Source organism: Artemia franciscana, chromosome 15, assembly GCF_032884065.1.
Source record: "Artemia franciscana chromosome 15, ASM3288406v1, whole genome shotgun sequence".
In the NCBI taxonomy this organism is placed as follows: Eukaryota; Metazoa; Arthropoda; class Branchiopoda; order Anostraca; family Artemiidae; genus Artemia; species Artemia franciscana.
The window spans coordinates 40,673,923-40,697,535 of NC_088877.1; the positions used below are offsets into that span (position 1 = coordinate 40,673,923).

General features: G+C 35.8%; 1 protein-coding gene across 1 annotated transcript in view; it reads right to left on the reverse strand.

Annotated features, from left to right (window-relative positions):
• Nucleotides 1-6,613: 6,613 nt before the first annotated feature.
• The window catches only part of LOC136036587 (zinc finger protein 271-like), a 33,242-nt gene continuing 16,242 nt past the window's right edge, over nucleotides 6,614-23,613 (reverse strand). Inside the window, exons 3-4 of the mRNA XM_065718891.1 lie at nucleotides 14,855-15,025; nucleotides 6,614-9,591 (exon numbers count right to left, since the gene is read on the reverse strand). Coding sequence (XP_065574963.1) covers nucleotides 9,119-9,591; nucleotides 14,855-15,025 — 644 coding nt within the window. The 3' untranslated portion in view covers nucleotides 6,614-9,118. The remainder of the gene's footprint in view (nucleotides 9,592-14,854; nucleotides 15,026-23,613) is intronic.

Consider the following 23,613-nt stretch of genomic DNA (forward strand, 5'->3'; position numbering starts at 1 on the left):
TGACAAATAAGCTTCTAGAATCCGAAGTGCTTCTTAGGGAGGAAGCAGCAGATATTGCGAGTTTTGTTGAATTGTTACCGAAACATAGTTTTTTGGCGGTTACTGAAACATCCCTACAGATCTCGGGATATCAACTTTTTAGCAGCTTGGAGCATTCAAATTGTCGAAGAGGAGTTGGTGTTTATGTAAGAGATGGTATCCAGGTTAGTGTTGTAAATCCTACTATGCTTGATATATCTTTGATAGAAAGTGTATGGCTTGATATCTCCATTGCTAATAAAAATTTGCGTCTTGGGTGCGTTTATCGAAGTCCAAGTGCTCCTTCCCTTGAAGATAGTGAATTGGCCCTCAAAACTATCATTGATGAAATGACATCTTCAATTTCCCTTCCTAGCTCATTTGAGTTAATAATCACTGGAGATTTTAATTTTCCTGCAATTGAGTGGGTTGAAGGAACTGGACATATTTCATCTAATAGTAGAGACTCACCTTTTTTATCTTGCCTATCAAATAATTTTCTTCATCAGACTATCGATAAGCCTACACGCTATAGAGCTGATCAGAATCCCTCGCTGTTAGACCTTGTCATTTTGCGTGATACTGATTCCCTCATTCGTAATGATTATTTACCGCCAATTGCTAGTAGTGACCACCTAGTTATTCTGTCTGTGTTGTCCCTAAATAGTCGTCCTCAACCTAAATTTCGTCCTCAGACTTTCACCGACTATGAGGCAATACAGCAGGAACTGTCATCTGCAAACTGGTCAATGCTTATCACCAGTGACATCAATGAGTTGTGGCTAAATTTCAAAAAAACTCTTCTTGCTCTTGAAAAGAAACATTCCAGGGTTATTTTTAGGAAACAGCCCAAAACACTTCCCTTCCTCACTAAGGAAGTTAAGAAGCTGATTAACCAGAAATCTAGAGCTTGGAAACGGTATGTGAAGAAGAGGAACCAGGAGACCCTGTCATTTTATAAGGCAGTACGGAATCGTGTAACAGATTCTGTAAAAAAAACTGAAATCTGCCTACGAGGAAAATTTGGCTTCTGAGATCAAGTTAAACCCAAAATCTTTTTGGAGACATGTCTCTTCTAAAAACCCAAATCATCATACTATTCCTGACCTTGTTAACCACAGTGTATTACACTCATCTCCAATAGATAAGGCTGACATTCTAAATGCACAATTTGCTTCTGCCTTTACCCAAAATTCAGGCACCTCCTCACCAGATCCTCCATTGTATGAAGTGCTTTTCCCTATGCCTGATTTGTCAGTAGGTGAATTAATGGTTTTCAATAGCCTTGAGAAGCTTGATGTAAATAAGTCAAAGGGACCAGACAGTGTTCATCCACGTCTTCTTAGGGAGTGTCGAAAAGCTCTCAGCTACCCCCTGTGCATGCTGTTCCAGTTATCTCTTCAAAATGGGGACCTACCGCATGATTGGAAAACATCTTATATAACCCCGATCCATAAAAAGGGACGAAGAGACTCGGCAGAGAATTACCGTCCCATAAGCATCACCTCTGCAGTTGTTAAGGTGCTTGAGAGATTTGTTAATAAAGCTCTAATTGAACATCTTGAGGTCAATAATATCCTTTCCACATCACAACATGGTTTCAGATCTGGTAGATCTGTGGACACTAACCTTATCCAAACATATGAATTAGTGACTACACTGCTTGATGAGGGTTTTCCTGTCGACATGATTCTTCTTGATCTGTCCAAAGCATTCGACGAAGTTTGTCATGAATTCCTCATAATCATATTGAGGGCTGCAGGTGTCAACGAAGGTGTTATACAGTGGATTAGGTGCTTCCTTTCTGAAAGATCACAGAGTGTCAGAGTTTTTGATTTGCAAGGAACTCCTCATTTCTCTTCTCCCACAACTGTATTAAGTGGCGTGCCCCAGGGCACTATTCTTGGACCAACACTTTTCAACTTCTATATTAACGAATTACCCACCCTTCTTTCAAATCTTATTACCCTTTACGCTGATGACTCAAAACTAGTTGGAAAAGCGGCTACTCCCTCTGACCAGCAATCAATTCAAACAGATCTTGATAGTCTAGTAAGATGGGCTAACATGTGGCTTCTGACTTTCAATGTTGACAAATGCCATGTAATTCATTTTGGAAAAAATAACAAGCATCATAAGTATTTCCTTCAAGACAACTTCCTTTCTGCTGTTTCCGATGAAAGAGATCTTGGGGTTATTGTAGATCACCAATTAAAGTTTAGCAGCCATGCTAAGTCTGTTTCATCTTCTGCAAATAAAACCCTCGGTATCATAAAAAGAACCATCTCCAGCCGACACCCTAGAGTTCTTATGAAGTTATATAAGGCGCTTGTACGTCCACGCCTGGAGGTTGGAATGTCATTGGCAGCCCCTTTCTTCAAAAAAGATAGGAAGTTGCTTGAGGATGTCCAGCGTCGTGCCACTAAGATGGTTGCCAACATGAATAAATTTCCATACGAAGAAAGACTACGTCGTTTGAAGCTGCCAACGCTGACATACGACGGAAAAGGGGTGACATTATTTCAACCAAAAAAATCCTCTCTAAAAATACCCTTCCCGGTCTCTTTGCACAGCCCTTGCATTCTGGTACTAGAGGACATTCTTTGAAGCTCTCCATGCAGCGTTCCACGAGTAGACATAGAAGCCACTTCTTCAGCCAAAGAATCATCAATATGTGGAACCAGCTCTCTGAGGAAACAGTTTCTGCTACTTCAATTGACATGTTCAAGTCCCACCTTGATAGGAAATGGCTCTGCCAGGAGTTCCTTTACAATTGGGAAGCTGCAGAGTCCTCCACAAGAGTCTAATCTAACAGCCACAATCTACACCAAATGAATTCTTTTTTTTCTCATGGAGCATCACAAGGATGGATAATCCTTATATCGCTCCAAGCTGCGATTTAAGGTAATTTAAGGTATGACAGGTCTAAAACCTATTGAAATTTGACAGAACAACATTTTACCTTAATTTTCAATTACCATTTGCTTTTTCTCTGCCTTTAGTTCTCAAAATGCAATTACTGTTATTTGAGTAGAATTCTGAGCCATATCAATGTTTTTTTTTCTAAATTTAGGAAATGTTGAGGTAAGACGACCGGCTCTGGGACACTTTGATCACTCTGTGCACTTTTTGACATTTAATCTACTATAACTACCCTATTATACTACCTAGAAACTATATTTTTTCACAGTTAGAATTAAGTAGGTCTTTAATTTGAATAGTTTTGCTTATACAGCGCTACCTATTTTTGAATTTAGCAATAGCTATCGGTTCAGATAGTACTAGGACACGTTTCTCTTATTGACAAAAATATTACGGAATAATACACAATCTGAGATAAGAGTCTTGCTTTATCTTGGACACTTCCAAAAGACCTGTTTAGACATTCTTTGCTGAGGTCTATGACTCAGGCTCTTTGTCTCGTTATTAGACAGTTTAATGTCTTGAAATGTGTTATTTTAAATTGGATTTATGAGAGAAAATTGTTGATCCAGGATTTGCTTTAGGGGGGGGGGGCGCATAATGGGTTGCTTCGATAAACTTGCGAACAAAGAAATGCCCGCAATTCAATGGGAATCTCGACATAGGTAGGTAGTGGAAATGGTCTAAAATGCTAAAGAGTTTCGCCTTTATTTTAATGTTTCACGAAGAGCATATGTCATATAATTCAGATCTTTAACTGGATGAAAATAGGCAGTAAAGTGGCCACCATTTCCTCACAAAAATTCAAAACTTAAATTAATAGTTTTTAATTCTCATACATTTACTTTCTATTATACAAATCCCTAAAAAAAACTACTAGACTATATTGAAAAAGCCACCCCTCTTCACAAAAAAAAGCCAACCCAAAAAACTAAAACAGGCTGCCAAAAAAGTAATCATATGCTTATCAATTTCTTTGCCTCAGTGCAATTGCAAGACTCGAAAACAAATTTTGACAGTAAAAAGAAGTAAATATTTTGCTCTTCAGTCCCGTTGTGACAGCACAATCCTGAAATATCATTTTAACAGCCTAAAGAAGTTAGGATTTTAAATTTCTCCTCCTTGTTATTACCAAATGAAGATTTTCGCCACACAGTTGGATTTTGCGGTAATACGAACAGATTCCGTTGATAAACTTAAATTTAATTAAATACTCTTTGGCGGTATGCGACAAAAGAAAAACCTAACAAAGACAGCACAAAGTGATTAAAGTCTTGATTCAAACTTGTTTGCAAAAAGAAAGAGTCTTAATATTGAAAATTTATGAAAAACTCAACTATTAAGTTAATTACAAAGAAAAATTACTTTCGTCCAGACCCAAACTAGAGCAAGCAGTCCCAACCACAAATCCTACACCATGTCATTGGGAGTGCTCCTCCGTGCCCTCCTTGGATCCCCCCTGTTCAGATTGAAGATGTCATTTGAAGACTGGGCTGCTTTTGGGTGAAGATGCTTACATGAATGGATTTCAGATGCTTAAAACAAATTTAATATATCTTCAAACCACATAACAAATATATCTACACAAATTTAGGAAACATCCATTGCGCTAATTCAGCCACATCAAGGAATTCTGACCACCTGCCAATGATCTTTCTTGAAGATGCAATTAAAGAGATTCAAATGAGACATAAAACCTAGTAAGACCTGGGTTGACAACTTGTGGATGATAGTATATCTTCCTTTTAAGTTTTAAAACTTAGAAAGAACAGAAAAAATTCTGTATATGAAAGGGATTGTCCCACCCTCAACGTCCCGCTCTTTACGATAAAACTTCGTATAAGAATTCTAGAAAATTCATTTGGTGTAAAATTTCTCATGAGAAATTTACCCCCTAGAAACTTACCTCCCATGGGAAGTTATCCCCATGAAAAATTTCACGAGCAGAAAATGCTTCCCCACTCAAAAAATGTATGTATACTTCCCTATAATAGGCTACATAAGCAACGGGCAAATTTTATAACTTAGACCTATTTCCAGGAGGATCATGGTATCTCGAAAGGTATAATTGTTCGGCCTTTCTACTTTTCTGAACGAAATAATACTTCTACTACTAACAAATTACTGCAGCACCTATCCACCTGAAGCCAACACAGCTAAGCTCAGTCCTCTTCCATCCCAATCTATTCAAAGCTTCCCTTTTTACACTCTTCCAGAAAATTATGCAGCAAAAACGCAGAAGAACACCCATCAAGATTTTATTGTCTAAAACGCGCGTGGGAAAACTAAAAACATATTTTTCATTGGCCCAGCTGATATGTTTCGGCATAGCTGTGGAAATTTTCAACATAGCCAACGACAGAGGAGCTTGAGTAAAACGAATGGAATCTAAAAGGTAAAGACCAAACTGTTTGCTTTGCTTGATAACATAGCTAAGGGAATCTATGTTTTTTTTTTTTACTTTAGTAAAGATTAGCTTTGTACAGACACTTCGTATTTATCCTATCGATTACTAGATGACAGCTAAACACGATTACTGCTCATTGTAACTAGGGTATTCTCAAAATTGAGGTCTTTAACTCGAGTAAAAGAAACAAACCCTAACGCTGGGGACACAAGAGGAGATTTGAGTCCCCATTTAGAAATTTTCCCACCTTAGAGTCTGCCTCACCTAGGAAATAACTTTTATAAGTTTCTAGTCACTCGGAAAAGCCTTTCTAGACTATTAAAGGCCCCTTTACGGAGGAATAAATTTTTTTTGTGCGTGCGCACTGGGGCCTTTTCATCAAAACATAGATCAGGTCAATCAAAATACACATACGTTATTTTTTGGTAGGAAGGGTTATTCTTATTCCCGGTGCAATCTTGCACCAGAAAATTATGGATGTAAATTCAAGCCACACAAAAATTATGTTTATTTTTGCGGCCTACACAGACCAGTAGATTTTCATTTTTTTTTTTTTATACTGGGGTTCTGACTGTCTAAGGCAATAACTAGGCCCTTTTGGTTCCTATGTGATCCCCAAATTAGGCGATTATGGGAGAATATATTTGGAATAAGTAATATTGTATTTTTCTTAATCAGGCCGTTTTGTCAAACAAATTGGCCCTAAAATTTTGTAGGTAAATTTCAGGGCCCTCTATGATATAGTTTTGTACGTCTCTTCACCCATTAAGCCAACATGAGAGTGGGAGGCTGATCGATTATTTTTCCATTTGGAGTAAGAATAAATTGAAATGATGCTAAGTAGTTTCGCTACGCCAGGACGATGTTCAAGCTGTTCGAAAATAATACTTTTGGTCTTCAGAAGCCTTTTTAGATGTCACACAACTGAATAAGTAAATTCTGCTTATTCATTTAAAGGATATACAAATACAGATTCTAAGGAAAAAAAAACATTGTACATGTAATGAATTGAAGCGTACAGTTTTTTGTCAGCATTCAAGTTTTTAATTATTCCGAAATAACGAACAAAATTGTTTCACAAGTTAAAAGAACTAATTAATGACTTTAAAACAAATAAACCATTTAGTAGAATACATGGGTAGCGAATTTGCAGGCGACCCTCGTGGTTAGGTTGGCAGTGCTTTTGCCATCCTTTTACCATGGTGAGGCAACCAAGCTGAATTTTTTATGAGGGAGATAGAAGACTCGTGTCCAATATACACAGCGTTCTTGTAGCAAAAATATTTTAATCAGATAAACATAAACAGTTGTATCAGAGAGAGCTAAAAATAACAATACTCAATGGTCTGTAGCTCAATTGAAAAAAAAAAAGATAATAGTTAAAATCGTAGATATATTTTAAAATATATTCTTACAATGAATAGTAAAAAAAAAACATTTCCTAGCAAGCACATAAAGCAATCTATTACACTTCAAACGCGATTAAGACTAAACAAGCCACTGACACAGTCAGAAGACGGGTACAATTAAAACAGATCAGAAGCAAGGACAGTTGAGGGGTGAGAACGCTTCAAAACCAGTGAAATATCCAGAGGTTTTTTTTTCTAGTTGGGTGCCTGTGAGTTTAAACTCTAAATAGCCCCAATTATACCGGTGTCTCAGTTATGGACCTTAAAACACATATTCCTACACAAAAAAAAATCCAATTTTGCACCTTTTTTTCTAGCAACAACCTTACACATTCTTTAGTAATATCAGATATTTAGATTCAATTTTTTGAATCCAGCTACAAAATGGTTTGAATTTGAATACTTTCATTTATTTAGACAATTTAATGCACTTCAAATTTTTCTTACAGAGGCACAGCCTTGAATTGATTAGATGAATTGATTGAATTGATTAGATCAAATAAGAAAACTAAACTTCCTTTTTAAATTATTCTGACTAAGATGTTCTTACAAATATTTACTTGAGCGGGTGATATTAATGTTATATGCTTGAGAATTGTCTCATTTTGGTTGCTTTTTTGCAGGCAGATTTCTACACTACACTTCATTTTACAAAGTTTTAGTCCATTGCTGTCAAAACATCCTTAAAATGATTGTCATTTACTGTAAAATAAAACACACCTTTTTGTGTTTATTGGTTATGAATGTTGCTATTCAGAATTAATAATCAAGATTTAATTAATATTCACCATTGCAAGTTAGCATTGCTACTTTTGAATGATGATGCCGAAATCGTTAAGGAAACTAAATACAAAATTCCATTGCAAAGTGCTCGAACTTTTTAAAATTTCAACAGAGATATGTTTTCTTCTATTGTTATTCATTACCCTTTCAAGACTTTGCATTCTTCTCATCCTTTTTTCTTGAGCATTTTATCCTCTTCATCTTTTTTTTGTTATATTAAAGATTTGGACGTCTATCGTAGTTTTGCCTTGTTTTTCTGGCTAAAATTTCGATGCTTTGAAATATTGATAATAAATCTTGGTTGGATAGTACCTATTTGTTTCTAACTTTTATGGTAGTGTTTGGACTCACTACAATCAAAAAATCGTGGTTAGATAGCACCTATTTGTTTCTAACATTTATGGTAGCGTTTGGACTCACTAAACAAGTCTTACAAAAATCAACAGAGGTTCAACCGCAACATATTTTTCCAGGTATATGGTATAATCCACTCGTAAATTAAAAAAAAAGGTTGGTTAGCTCCAGAATATCTTGTTAAATAAAATTCCTATAAAGGTTATACCGCTTCTTAATTGTTATTTTTAGGATAATGTCCATGCCTGACAGGTTCTACGCGGTCACCACATTAAATTTGCCAACTTCAGCTAACCAAAGGAGTCTTCAGTTTCTGTTCATATTGGCTATTCAAGAAAGTTTTCTGTTCATATTGGCTATTCAAAAAAGTTTTCTGTTCATATTGTTTATATGTTCATATCAGTTTCTGTTCATATTGGCTATATGTTCATATCAGTTTCTGTTCATATTGGTTATTCAAGAAAGTTTTCTATTCATATTGTTTATATGTTCATATCAGTTTCTGTTCATATTGGCTATATGTTCATATCAGTTTCTGTTCATATTGGCTATTCAAGAAAGTTTTTATTGCTTACTAAAATTTGGATTGTATAAACATGAAATATTTTTTTTCTAATTAAGTTTTCATGTATAAAAATTCCCATGGAGATCAGGTCAAGTTTACTTCAAACTGTCTGATTTTCCATAGCCAACATTTGCCATTAGCCGGATTCAGTCCCATAATATGTTACCTGGTCTAGATCTTTATTCAATAGAGGGTTTAGAAGTCTTTTTATATCTCTCCTTAGCCGAGACCCTAGATTAGTTATGCTAATACAATAAAAAAAATACCTTTTCAAATAAGCTGATAAAAATAGGAAATAATTAAAAAAATTAGGAGAAGAGTATAGAGAGAGAGAGTGATAGAAAGAAAGAGAAAAAAGGAATAAGGTAGAAAGATAAATGAATTTGAAAAAACGTCTTTTTTAAGAATGATAGCCTATAATAGTTTTGTAAAAGTGCTTATAAAACTTGAAACCGTTAATGAAAACTACTATCCTGTAAGAGATTTTTATTATTGCTATAGACTAGTATGGTTCTTACTAGAATGGGTTATTATATGACTGTTTACAGTGAATTTCATTAAAATTTCTCTCTCGCATGGATCACATTTATACGGTTTCTCACCTGTATGCAGTGTTTGATGTTTATTAAAATGATCTGATTTAGAGAAGCTCTTCCTGCATCATCCTATTAAAACGGCTTTTCCCTTGTATGCAATATTCGATGACGCTTTCTCGTCTGTATGCACTCTTTTGTGCTTATTCAAACAGCTTGATTGAGAAAAAAACTTATTGCACATATCACATTTAAAAGGTTTCTCACCTGTGTGCCGTCTTTGATGAACATTTAAACTGTACTGTCGAGAAAAGCTCTTGTGACATACATCGCAGTTAAACGGTTTCTCACCTGTGTGCAGTTTTTGATGTCTATTCAAATGGTATAATCGAGAAAAGCTCGTCCTACATAGGTCACATTTAAATGGTTTTTCTCCTGTATGAATTCTTTCATGTGTTTCCAATGCTGAACGGCAGGGAAATCCTTTATTGCATATATTGCACTCATAAACTTTTTTGCACTTTTTTCCATGCAATCCAATATTAGAATTTGAAGTTTCCGTAAATGCATTGGCATTGCTTGAGGATGTATCTGCAACTCCTATAATATAATAAAATAAAGGGGATGGAAAATAACTTTATAATGCTATAATAAGACATTCTCGGTCATATAGCCTAGAGTAATGATGATAAACAGATCGAAATGTCAAAGGAAAAAACAGTTTCAGATATCAAACTGGAGAAAACAGTTACAACTTGACTATATTATATACATAAAATTAACTTGATCAACCAATCCGCAGTGGAAAGAAAGAAAAGGCGATCAGCAGTGAGATCACGTGATTTTTAAAGCTCGTAACTTATTGGAAGCAGTTGGAACTTGATTATATCATTTATAGGAATAAAAACCAATCAGCAGTCGGGACACGAGATTTTTAAAGCTCTTACACCTTTAGAAACAATTGAAACCTAATAATATACCATCATATATATATATATATATATATATATATATATATATATATATATATATATATATATATATATATATATATATATATATATATATATATATATATATATATATATATATAATAAATCACTCCATAAACTCCATTATCTTGTATCGACCCCGCCATTCTTTTGCTGACACTGATAGTATTAACAGGTTTAGTCGTCTCACCATCAAGTGAGTAGCGTGTTAACTTATGTGTGATTTTATAACCAAATATTCTGGACAAATTGGAAGAAGATTACCCATTAGTAATCTCTCAGTTTCAAGCGTTGAGTTTTAACAGTTTGAAGATTTGGTTGCTGATGAGGGAAGGGGAGGCTCAAACATCCCTTTAATTAAATTTTCCTGACCATAAGAATAGATGTTTGAGATACAGAGGCTTTTTTTTAAGCAAGATTAGGCTTTAAATCTATTTCTGGAAGTTTTATTCACCAACCAAAATAAATTTGCAAGAATCAAATACATTTTATTTACATAGAATAGCTCTAATTTTTCATTGAGCATTCTTCGGTCTGTGAAAATTGTCATTCTGGAGCAAGTTTTTATTGTAAATTACAAACTAGCAGGCTTTTTCCTAAAAAGGATTGTAAGATGATATTTCAGGTTCGAATTAAATGAAAATGCCCTCTCGCATATATTACATTTACGTAATTTCTCATCAGTATGCACTCTTTGGTGCTGATTTAAACCGCTTGATTGTATAAAACGTGTTATATATATACATATATATATATATATATATATATATATATATATATATATATATATATATATATATATATATATATATATATATATATATATATATATATATATATATATATATATATACAGAAAACCACGTTTTGCAGAATCAAGCAGTTTGCACGCAAGCACAATCTTCGCCGCCAAACTCCATCAAGGCTATGCAGTAGGCTTTTATCATATTGATTCTCATTGTCGACGGTCTTCCAACCAAGGCTGTTGTCAAGTGAATCAGCAGGCTGACCGGGTCTTGCAATACTTGTCTGTAATGGCACATCTTCTAATGGCATAGTTGTTCGTGTTATGCAATATTAAGAGAATCATTACGTTACGAGCGATACCATAATTTAAAGGATGTGCCCGGCATTCTTCAACAGCTTTATTGGGTCTAAAAAAGAACATTTGCCTATATGAAGGTGGTTCAAATTCACCTTCAGGGGTTTGTGATGGATGTGCGGCTTAGTTTGGTGATGTAGTTGTCCAGTTACTTTGAATCTAAAAACATTACGACTCTTGATGGTTAGATCACCGCTTAAAAGTTAAATATAGCTAAGACATCACATCAAGTTGAAACAACATTAGTTCAAGTTTTCAGTAAAGTTTCACCTTACTGAAAACAAAATAGATTTTAAATGTTTCCCTTTTCTAACTTTGTTAACTACAACTTTAGGGAATAAATATCAGTATATTTATGTTAAACTAACAAACCATGGTCATTTACTTTTTTTCGTCACTAAAATGCAAGTTATGTCCTGGTCTTGAGCAAGCATAGGGATTGCCAGCCCTACTAATGCTAACTTTTGCTGGTTTTGAGTTTGATTCCGTTATTTATTGCAATTTCTGTTTGTTATGGGTTTCATTTATTTATTGAGGGTGATTCCTGGTAGTCTTCTGCTTGGAAGATTCTTTTACTTTATTTCTGCTAATTCTTAGTTTTTAGTCTGTTACCTGAATTTGATGTAATGATCTCATAGGTATTCAGTTCTTAGTTTTTACTTTTCTTTGAAAAACCAGTTTTGCGGATTTTTTTTCTTATTAATTTCTGACCGTTTATTGTGGACATAGTCTTTTTGATGAAAAAATTGTATCTTTTCGGTTCTTTCTACAAGAATTCATAGTTTGTCTTGCTATTTGTATGTTGGAGAAAATTTTTTCAATAATTCTTAATCCCAACACAAATTGTAGGCTATTGTTTAATTTAATTTTATATCTCCTCGAAACGACAAGAAAGTTGAAAACTCAATACCACGCCGAAACATTCTATTTATGTTCTTTCACAACCTGGATACACAGACAATTTTTTGATTTACACAAATTGTAAGAGCAGAAGCAGTAACAGTAGTAGCGCCAAAAGTTTCAACTTAATACTCCCGGTCGTTCTCGATATATCGCTGAGGTGGGTTATTTGCAACTATACACATATATACACACACATTTACTTTAGTTTTAAAGCATAATAGGCCAATTGCATGACTGTGGGGGGTTGACATAACCAATATCCCTGAGATTGTTCTTTTAAGCCAACTCTCTAGGACACTGGTCGACAAAGTGCGGCTTAAAAGCCGATTGTGGTTCCTGGGCGCCTTAAGTCCGGCTGAGGAAGAAATATTCACGGAAGGGGCAACAATATTTTCATGAAAAAAAAACTTGGTAAGAAAAAAATTACATTTTATTTTGACTAATTAAAATTCTTAAATTCTCTGTAAATTAGCAAAATTTATAAATTCTTGCTTAAGATAAAAGAAAGCACCAAGCAGCCTGAAACCAACAAAGCTACACATACTCCTCCATCCCAATCTATTCAAACCCTCCCCTTTAAGACCTCCCGGGAAGTTTCCATTTCCTTTAAATTTTTCTTCATGACTTCCTGCCACCCCAACCAAGGACGCCCTACTTTCTGTTTAGCCCTAGACGGTTGGCCGAAAAGGACAATCTTCGGAAATCTGTAACCCTTCATCCGCAGAACGTGTCCTAGCCATCTCAACCTTTCTCTCATATAGCCTTAGAAAGCGGAATTGAGCAAATTTTTCGCAGAGCCTGTTAGAAATACGGTCCGTAAGCCAGGTACCCAGAATTTCAATAAAGGGGACGCAGGGTTTTCTAGCATCATTTAAAAAAAAAAAACAATGAAAAAATAAATATGAAAAGTTTTTTTAGCTGAAAGTAAGGAGCAGCATTAAAAATTAAAACGAGCACAAATCATTACGCATATGAGGAGTTCACCTCCTCGTAATACCTCGCTCTTTGCGCTAAAGTATTTTTAGAAATTTCAACTATTTATTCTACGGCCCTTGTGATTCAGGGGTAATTCTTAAGGAATTGGGACAAAGTTTAAGCTTTAGTGTTAAGAGCAAGGTATTGACGAGGGGATGAACCCCCTTATATACGTAATAAAAACATATGAATATAGTAGTTCGTTATGCAAGTTAATTCGTAAGTTACGTATATTTTTTACTAATGAATACGTTCGTAAAAAATTAAAAGTTCTAGTTGCCTTTGTAAATAATAAAAAAATGGGAGGGCAACTAGGCCTCCTCTCCCGCTTCTTTTTTTCTCAAAATCTTCCGATTAAAACTATGAGAAAGCCATTTAGCCAAAAAAACATTATTATTTAAATTTTGTTTTAATTATTTATGTGCGTAGAGCCAAAATCAAAACATGCATCAATTCAAAAACGTTCAGAAATTAAATAAAAAAAAAAAAAAAGTTTTTTTAACTGAAAGTAAGGGGCAACATTAAAACTTAAAAGGAACAGAAATTACTCCGTATATGCAAGGGGCTTTTCCTCCTCAGCGTCCCGCTCTTTACGCTAAAGTTTTTACTGTTTTAAAAAGTAGAGTTAAGAGGAAGAGTCAAACTTCAGCGTAAAGAGCGGGGCGTTGATTAGGAAAAGCCCCTTTCATATACGGAGTAATTTCTGTCCGTTTTAAGTTTTAATGTCGCTCCTTACTTTCAGTTAAAAAAAAACTTGTTTTTTATTTAATGCCATACAAGGATCCGTAAACAGAAACACAAACCGTGTTCAAGCAACCGGTTGAAATTGTTCGTATGTTTTTGACGTGCCTGCTTTTTCTAAAATTATGGGAGTACAAATTGGCATCACAGACCTGCAGTTCTAGAGTGAAAGTTCAGTTCTGTTTTTTAGAACTGAACTTTAGTGAGCAGTTCTTTAGCGTAAAGAGGGGGGCGTTGATTAGGAAAAGCCCCTTTCATATACGGAGTATTTTCTGTTCGTTTTAAGCTTTAATGTCGCTCCTTACTTTCAATTAAAAACACTTGTTTTTTTTTACTTAATACCATACAAGGATCCTTAAACAGAAACACAAACCATGTTCAAGCAACCGGTTGAAATTGTTCGTATGTTTTTGATGTACTTCTGTGTGATCACAATGTACCACAGACAAGCAAGTGCCTGCTTTTTCTAGAATTATGGGAGTACAAATTGGCATCACAGACCTGCAGTTCTAGTGTGAACAGTTTTGTCTTATCTAACGCGTCTGCAGTTATCTTGTCTTATTAAAAGGATTTATAGTTACAATCGAGCTGCAAATAACAGGTATTTTATACGTATTTATTAGACTCCCTATGCATGTTTTTGGTCCGGTATAAAATTTGTAAAAAAAAAATCTATAGTTTTCGCCTTTATTTTGTAGCTATTAGGCAACTATCTTCGAGAAAACGTTTTTCCTAAACCACAAAACCTGTTTAGCATTTAGCACATCATGACGAAAAAAGAGAAAAATTCTGTCTTCAGATTAGTCCAAATTTATAGATTTTTGACCTCGTGTCCTTCCCATTTTTTTTTTTTTTTTTTTTTTTAATAGCCCGTTATCCAATATATTTGATTTTACAAAAAAAAAGAGATATACCTTGATTGTCAAAAAATATGGTGCCTCATTACTGGGTGTCAGGTTGAAGTATACAAAGTTCTGAAAAGCCCGGAAAATTATCCAAAGGATCATCTTCACGTTTCGGAAACAAAAGAGGTATGGAATTTAGTCAGATTAGTCTAAATTTATAAATCTTTGACCTCTTGTTCGTTCCAGTTGTTTTCTTTTACAATAACCCATAATCCAATATATTTGATTCTACAAAAAAAAATTACCTTGACTGTCCAAAATTGTGGTGCCTGATTCCTGGTTGTCAAGTTGAAGTACACAAGGTCCTGAGAAGCCAGAAAAATTATTCGAAGGATCATCTTCACGTTTAGGAGACAAAAGAGGTTTTGGAAGGCGAAAAACCTCCTCATTGTGACTTGGTAAAGTGTCTTCACATTCTAAAGCATAATATAAATAAAATTGACATAAAAACAAATTCAACAGTAAATATTACTAAGCAAATTCAACAGAATTTCTTTTTATATACCTTAGTCACGAGAAATGACAATAATATCCTCCACGATAGCACTGTAAGTTTTCAGACTTTGTCAATTCAGTATCTTTTTTTCCCAAGATCACTTCGTATGAAACAGATTGTGGCTGATACCTCAGAGGGGGCTAATTCAAACAGAGAAAAATTCCGAGCTCCCTTTTTAAGTGTCAAAAGCGATAAGGTCATCAGCCATCCGCCCCTCTCTCACCCCTTTTAGTTGCTTTCCCTAAACATACATCCAAGGAAAATTTTTGATATAACCATTTTACTCAAAATAAACAGAGCGTTCCTATCAATATGCCTATACCTGTAAAATACCCTATCAGAACGTTCGAACTAAGAGCTAAAAGTTATACAAGCTGTCCAATGTTTACAAAACTGTAAATTTTTGAGCCAGTTTAAAGGATACAAATGGATTCTAATTGGGGATTTGAACTGCGATCTAAATGAGACATCGGACTGAGGCCTTACTTGCCTGTTTCCCATTATCTTTTCGAGTGGTAAACAGAGACTGTAATTTACATACTTTCACAACAAGGGCTCTTTTTCGGATCTGGATCACTGTGTATGCTACCCATAGCTCTATATTACTACTGTCCACTTTGATGAAGAAGAAAGGGACTATGACCACCTGCCACTTAATTAAAATTTTGTTATTACAACAGATTTGCTAATTGCTCCCCCATTTCAGAAATCAATATGGAATAAAATAAGTGACTGCAATAATGCTGGTTGGGTTCTGTATTTTGACACCCTTAGCGCTTTATTATTTTCTATTTATGTGCCTTACCAACTTCTTTGTACCAGTGTTTTTCCTCCAGATCCCCGCAGCGCATTAAACTCCTATTGTGGGTAAATAAGGTGCTTTACTGAAAACTATATATGACTTGAATATTCTTTAGACTTTGACAGTTCGGGAAAAGGGCAGTATCCACACTCTGGTTTGTAGTGAAGCTATAATTGTCTTTACCAGTCTTAGAAAAAACTAATAAAAATAAACTGAATATTTGATATACAATGACATTAATTGCCGGAAGCTCATCAGTTCAAAATTTAATTTTACTCTAATTTTCAAGTTAATTTTCAATGTTGTAATAAGTACAAAATAAAACATTTGAAATATAATTTGTTTTCATCGAAGGGCCAATGACGCAGTAGGCTTTAGACTTTTACAGTGAGAGAAGGAGGCAAAACCCAAACTCTTGTGTGTAGAGATTTTTGTTCGTTTCAGGCTTAATTTGCATATTAAATTTAAGTTTCGCTCATTTTAAGATTTATTTGCTCATTTATATCAGTACTTATTGTATGTTTATCTGCTATGATTGGTTATTTAATTTTGTTCGTTTTGGGTTTCATTTATACTTCAACAGCAAAATATTTTTGCTCATTTAAGCTTGACTTGCATGTTCAAGTTAAGCTTCACTCGTTTTAAGATACATTTATTCATTTATATTAGTGCCTGTTGTATGTTTTTTACTATGATTGTCTATTAAATTTCTGTTCGTTTTGGGTTGCATTTATTCTTTAACAAGCCTAGTAATTTATGGTTGTTTTGAGTTTGAGTTATTGCAGGTTTGTTTTTCTTATTATCTTAAGTTTAACATAGCCTTTACTTTTCTTTATAAAACTTTTTTGGAAAGTTTTCCTTTATTAATTTCTATTCATTTTTGATTGTAAAGTTTCAAACTTTTTAAAATTCCCTATTTCAAAATAATATTTTATTCCAAAATAAATTAAGAATTTTGGCAAGAACTAATAAAAATATACTGAATATTTGATATATAATGATATTAATAGCTGAAAGCTCACCAACTCAAGATTTTGTTTCACGCCCAAAACCTCGGGAATAGTGAAAGCCACATAATCTAGTGGGCCTAATGGTAAATTCTGGTCTGGTTTCACTGTAATTTTCATTTTATTTTATATTTTATGTTAAATACAAAAGACATATGTGTAATATATTTCGTTGTCGTAAAGCGCCAAATACGCAGCAGGCGTTATGCTTTTTCCGTTAGGGAAAAGGGCAGTAAGAATACTCTTGTTTGTAGTGAAGAGTATAGGTGTCTTGAATACTTTTGGAAAGAGCTAATAAAATGAAACTGAATTCTCTAATTTTTGACGAATCCAATGAAACTGAATGATTTTTGGAACAGAATATCCTTAATAAGTATTATAGGTTGGGGCATGGAGGGAAGACCAGGGGTCAGCTCCCATGATTTTTGGAATAAAATATCGCATCTAATTTTTTTTTAAGGGGGAGGAGGTCACACCATAGAAGAAGGGCCAGGGGTTGGTTCCCATGATTTATCATTGACAATTTGGCGGGGGAAAGGAGAGGCATCGGGCCATGAAGGACCATGGGTCAGTTCCTATAAATTTTGGTACAAAATATTGCTAATAAGTTTTTTTAAGAAGGGGAGGGGGCACGGAGGGTTAGAAGTGATTTGTCATAATTTCTGGTATAAAATATCGTTAATAAAGTTTTTTTTTGGGTAGGGCGGGGCATGCAGAGAAGACTAGGGATCAGCTCGCTTAATTTTTGGGATAAAATATCGTCCATGAGTTTTTGAGTGGGGGTGGGCGTTTGGTGTATCTGGTCTTTGAACTATTTACAAAATTCTCGCATAAGAACCTTGTATGCCAAAAGGGCATGGCATACAACATTTTCCCCGGGGCTCTAAGGGGTTGTTTTGATCCTGGAGTTTTTGTTATCCAATCTTGTGACTTATTTTTTTTTAACAATATAACTCTCTCAAAAATTCGATCGGATGGACTTGGAGTAAAGAAGGCAGGAGGGCTAGTTGCCTTTTGACTCTTATAAAGGGAACTATAACTTTCAATTTCTAGTCATTTGAGTTCCCCCTGAAGTTAAATCTTCCATCAAAACCTTAGATGCCTCAAGGCATAATTTACAACCCTTCTCATGGACTTTATGGGGGAGTATTACGTGGAACACGAAGTTTTTTTCTGACCATTGGACTATTTCAAACAAAATGGCTCAAAACATTGATTGAATAAAAAAGAGGGTATGTGTTTGGGGGGGGGGAGTAGATGCCCTCCGTTCACTTTTGAATCTTAGAAAGGTAACTAAAACTTTCAATTTCCAATCAAACGAGCCACCTCTGAAGTTTATACAAGCACCTTTTACAAAAAAAACTTATTTATCCCCGGTACATACCTTACAACACTTGCCCATTGGTTCTTGAGGGTTGTGTCAAACCCAGAGTTTTTGTTATTTTCCTTTGAACTATCTTTAAACTATTTTGAACAAAATAGCTATCTAACATTTTTATCAGATGCATTTAGGGGAAAAGAGTCTAGGGGGAGGGGGGCTAGTTGCCCTCTGATAACTTTTGATTCTCAAAATGGGCACTCGAAATTCTGATTTACAATCAAATGACACCCCTCTGAAGTTCATACTACCATCATTTCCATAAAAACGTCCATGCCCTGGGAGTATAACTTACAAGACAGTAGCTTACAACGGGGGAAAACTGTCCCCGGGTTCTTGGGGGGCTGTTTTATCTAAGGAGTTTTTTTTGATCAATTCTGAATAAAATGGCTAATAAAAATTCAATCGGACGTATTTGGGGAAACAACGGTTGGTGGGAAGGGGGGGGGGCTAGTTGCCATCAGATCACTTTCAACTCTTAAAATGGGAACTAGAACTTTGAATTTAAAATCATTTGAGTCTCCTCCGAAGTCTTTAAGGCCACCTCTTCCATAAGAACTTATAAAACCACTGGGCACATGGGCACAAGGTATATCCCTTAGATACCCCACACTCTAAGGGGGAGGGAATATCTTGATCCCGAAGATTTTGTTATTTGATCGTTGGACTAATTCAAAGAAAATGGCAATCTAAAATACATCACATCCATTTGAAAGAGGGTGTAGGGTGGGGGAGGTAGATGCCCTCCCATCACTTTTGACTCTTAAAAAGGTAACTAGAAATTTCAATTTCCGACCGAATGAGCTAAGACTGAACTTTATACGACCACCCGTACATGAAAACTTTATATGCCCCCGGGGCTTAACTTATCACACTTGCCACTGGGGCGTTATGTCGACCTTGCAGTTTTGTTATCTGATGTTTGAACTATTTCCATAAAATGGGAGAAAAAAATGAACTCCAATTTCTTTTGACTCTTAAAAAGTGAACTAAAACTTTCAATGTCCAATCAAATGAACCCCTTCTAGAATTTATGCGAGCAGCCCCTATATAAAAACCATATATGCTCCCAGGGTATAACTTACAACGCCTGCACATGGGCCCTCAAGGGTTGTGACCACCCAAGAGTTTTTATTATCAAATACTTGAACTAAGGTTAAAATTTTTTCGGAGGTATTTGGGGAAAAAAGAGCGTAGGGGCTTTTTGCCCTCAGATCACTTTCGACTCCTAAAAAGGGCAAAAAAGCTTCCAATTTCCAATCAAAAGAGCCCCCTCCGAAGTTTATACGACCGTCCCTTTCATATTAAAATATTTTTCCCTCTGGGAAAAATTGGAGCCTTATGTCCTTGGGGTAAGTGGCGGGGCCTAGTTACCATCGGGTCAATTTTGACTCTTAAAAAGGGAACTACAGCTTTCAATCCCCTCTGAAGAATGTAATTCCACATTTTCCGTATAATGATAACGTAACCCTCTGTATTATGGTAACATAATAATGAGGGTAACAGTAATGTATTGTTACCCTCTGCATACAACATAAATGCACTAAAGAGTAGTATAAGAAAATAAAAATAAAATTAAAAATGGCACAGAAAAAAAGAACACGCACAATTCTTGAAAACTTCAAACACTTTAAAACAACTTTTTATTGAAAATAAAATATCCTCCAATCCTTATGAAATTACGTAATTCTAATGAAGTGTTGAGAGAAGTTCGGGTACTTGAGCTGCCTGCCCCCAGCAGTTTAAACCCTATAAGTCTGAAGAGCCGTCGGTACCTATACGGCTCTTCAAACTTACTCCCGCTCTCTTCTGCACATTACATAAATATAAATGAATCAACCCTTTATCCATTGTCTTCTTCATGCTCTACATGGATTAAATATCATAAGTTTTCTTCATGTACTTCATGTACATGAATTAAACTTCATAAGTTTTCCATAAGTGAAAAATTAATAATTCCGTTGCAGCGGTCAGGAAATCTACGTGACAGTTCATCCATTTTTAGACAAATCTCAAAAACACCGTACCGTCGTGAAATGTAAGTTCAGATGGGGATACTAAGAAAATACTTGCAGAACCTAAAGCACGGCGATCGGATTTTATTTTTTTTTCAGATGCAGAGAGAAATTTCCAAACAGGTGTCAAAAACAGCACATGTGGTTTAAAAAACGCATTATATAGCCGACCAAAGGTTCTCTTATCAAACTGGCCCTTAACCTTGGCGAGAAGACCATTAGATTTTCTAAGTTTTTCTTTTAGGGAAACAATTATAAGCCTAGTGGATCTATTTAAAGTTCCAAATGGGAGACCTAAATACCTAAATGAACTGAAAGATGAGATTGTGGCGGGACCAACTTGGACTGTATCATTGGAGACAATCTCCAGTCCAAATACAAGAAACTCTGTTTTGGAAGTAGCAACTGAAAGACCGATTTCTTTCTGTCTGGAGCAAACAACATCAACAGCGTTTTGGAGTGCTCCAAGATTGTCAGGCAAGAGAAGAACTTCATCGGCATAAGGCAAGTGACTTTCGTCAATATATGGCTTAATTAAGTATGGTGGAATCTGTCGAGTAACTTCTCTAATATAATAATTGAATATTGCCGGACTAAGAACAGAACCTTGCTTAACACCACGGCGCACACGAACACGATTACTGACAGTACACTGTCAACAAATCCGGATTGAGGAGTTCTGATACCACTGCCACAGGCAGGTGTAAACAAATGGATTAACTCCACTTCTAAAGAGAGACAAAATTGCCTGGGAGTGAAGAATGGAGTCAAAAGCCTTGTAATGTCAATGGCACAAACTAAGAGGCTACTTTTTGCCTTTTTATGCCTTTCAAGAATCGCTAGAAGAGTTGCATGGGCGTCCTGCACGCCAAGACCTTTACGAAAACCAAATGTCACCATGATCGAATTTCGTGCTGATTTCATTAAAGACAAGCTTTCGTGCTGATTTCATTATAGAGGCTTGACAATGGTCAAACATACAGTAACCAGTCTACATGCGTCACAGGATTTCGGGTATTTATTTTTCTTAAAAATGCACGTTACTAGACCTTCGCAAACCGCGTCAGGAATATGCTGCTGGGCGATAAAAGCCTGAAATAAAATAGTATGATGTTCAAACAGTTTTACTGTCCCGTACATAAGATGTTCGGATTGCAGGTCGTCTGAATTCGGTGCTTTACCTGGTTTGAGACGGCGAATATGTGCCTGAATAGAGCTGGCGTGATAATAATATAGTTTTTAGCATGGTCTAGCGTTGCAAAATGGCACAAAAGTACAAATCTAAATGTTGTGTCAAGAGGAGGTGGATCGTCAGAAAATAATGAGGAAAAATGACTTTCCCAAGAATCTAAGTCAATCAAATTGTCCTCAGATGAAGAAGTTGAGGTAAATTTTGACACGTGACCCTATAATAGCTGGGGTTATTTTTGATATTCCGCGAAAGACTGCAGATTTGACGCCGTTTCCACTGCCATAGAGTATTTCTATATAGACGGTTTGTACATTTGACGATTTGAAATAAACAGCCTCACGTTGGATAACCGCACTCAGCCCAAATCCGAAACCAGAACTTATGTCGATGTTAACATTCTGAAGTTCACCGCCTTCACTCTACCCTATTTTACGTATCCCAACTCGAACTTTGGTTAAAGGAAAAGAGACTGAAGCAGCAACCTTTACCGAATGAACCAATTCCGCCAAGTAAAAATCCGAATCGCGAGATTTCCCATTTATAGACGTATATAACAGCTGAAATGGAATCCTGAATTTCGACAGCATAGGTTCTAATGTTCTATGATACAGAGAGAGATCGAGACGATTCCAGCAAGGTTTAGAAAACCATTTAGGCTTTTGTACATGAAGAGACAGAGAATAGGTAAGTCAAAACTGCAAACTTAAGTGATCGCTTCTTAGGATGTCGCTTGAAACGTCAACCATGGTATCCTGCATCTGTTGGGTGTCTGTTAGAACGAAATCCAAATCGGAAGTAAACCCCGAGTTGTCCACATAAGAAAACGGCTTCGATTTTGGCGTAAAAAAACACTAGGAAGGGAAGAAAGTAATATTTGAGTTAATGGCGCATTCTCATTTTTCAGATCCATGTTAAAACCACTGCAAATAAATATTGACTGATTTGCTGACCGAACCCTATGAATGAATGGATTTTGAACCCTAAGAATGGATTTTGAAAGTGAAGTACAAGCTCTGGCAAATTCACGATAAGAGGACTCACATAGGTAGTTCGTTGGCATATACACACGCATTAAAACAAAAGAACCAAAATCAACTGAAACATCGGAAGATTCAGAAAGAGAGCAAGAAACTTCTTATTCACTGCAATTACTAGGCCGCTGGAAGGACGACCAGATGTCAGTTTAGCGAGTTCTAGCTGTGAGACATTATAATCACTCAGAAGGTGTTCAGTGATGCACACAATTTCGTAACTACTAAAGAGCATTTCGAGAGTTAGAAGCTTGTCACAAGCACCATTGACATTTTGATAAAATAACGACACGGTTGAAATAGAGGTCGTCATCACTTGAAAATTAAACACGGGCAGTTGAGTTCAATCTTCACGAGGCCTTTTCAATAGGGAGGTGCTTCTTAAGCTCCGGAAAAACCTAGCTATTGCTACTATGATATCCTCCATAATTAACGCATTTAACAATCTGAGATGAACATGCTAGGTCCTTGTTAGTGTGATCTCCTCTACAGTTTTTGTATTTAACAGGGCTCTTACAGTCCCTTACAAAATGCCCTAATCGTTGGCAATTTAGGCACTGCTTAGGCTTTCCAATTGGCAGAGTCACTCGGAATAGGAAATATTCAATCTTGATTGCGACATCAAGCTCTTCTTTAGTTTTAAAGTTCAGCTGCATTATTCTAGAACTTCCATACCTTTTCACACTTAAAACGCTGCTAACGAACCCTGGAATCTGGGAGACATCATAATCGGGATCCATCTTGGTAGTACCAGTATGTTCAGTTTTAATAACTGTAGTAGGAACTTTTAACATGGGCGGGATGGCTGTAGTGGCCGACTTTTCATCAATCAAATGAACAACCAGTCCATTTTTTCGACTAATTATGTGCTTTACATTTTTGCGCAGTCAATTTTCTGCATAAATAAACGCTGGTTCTTCGGGTTATGCACGTTAATACTTGCAGGAATGTTCGTTAGCACGGCAGGAACGGTGGGTGGTTGACGTTGGGACGCTGATGGTCAGACAGTTTAAACTAGAACCTGTGAGCAGGTTTCTTGCTTTTCCACCAAGAAACTTAGCATACGGACACACTCGCTTAAGT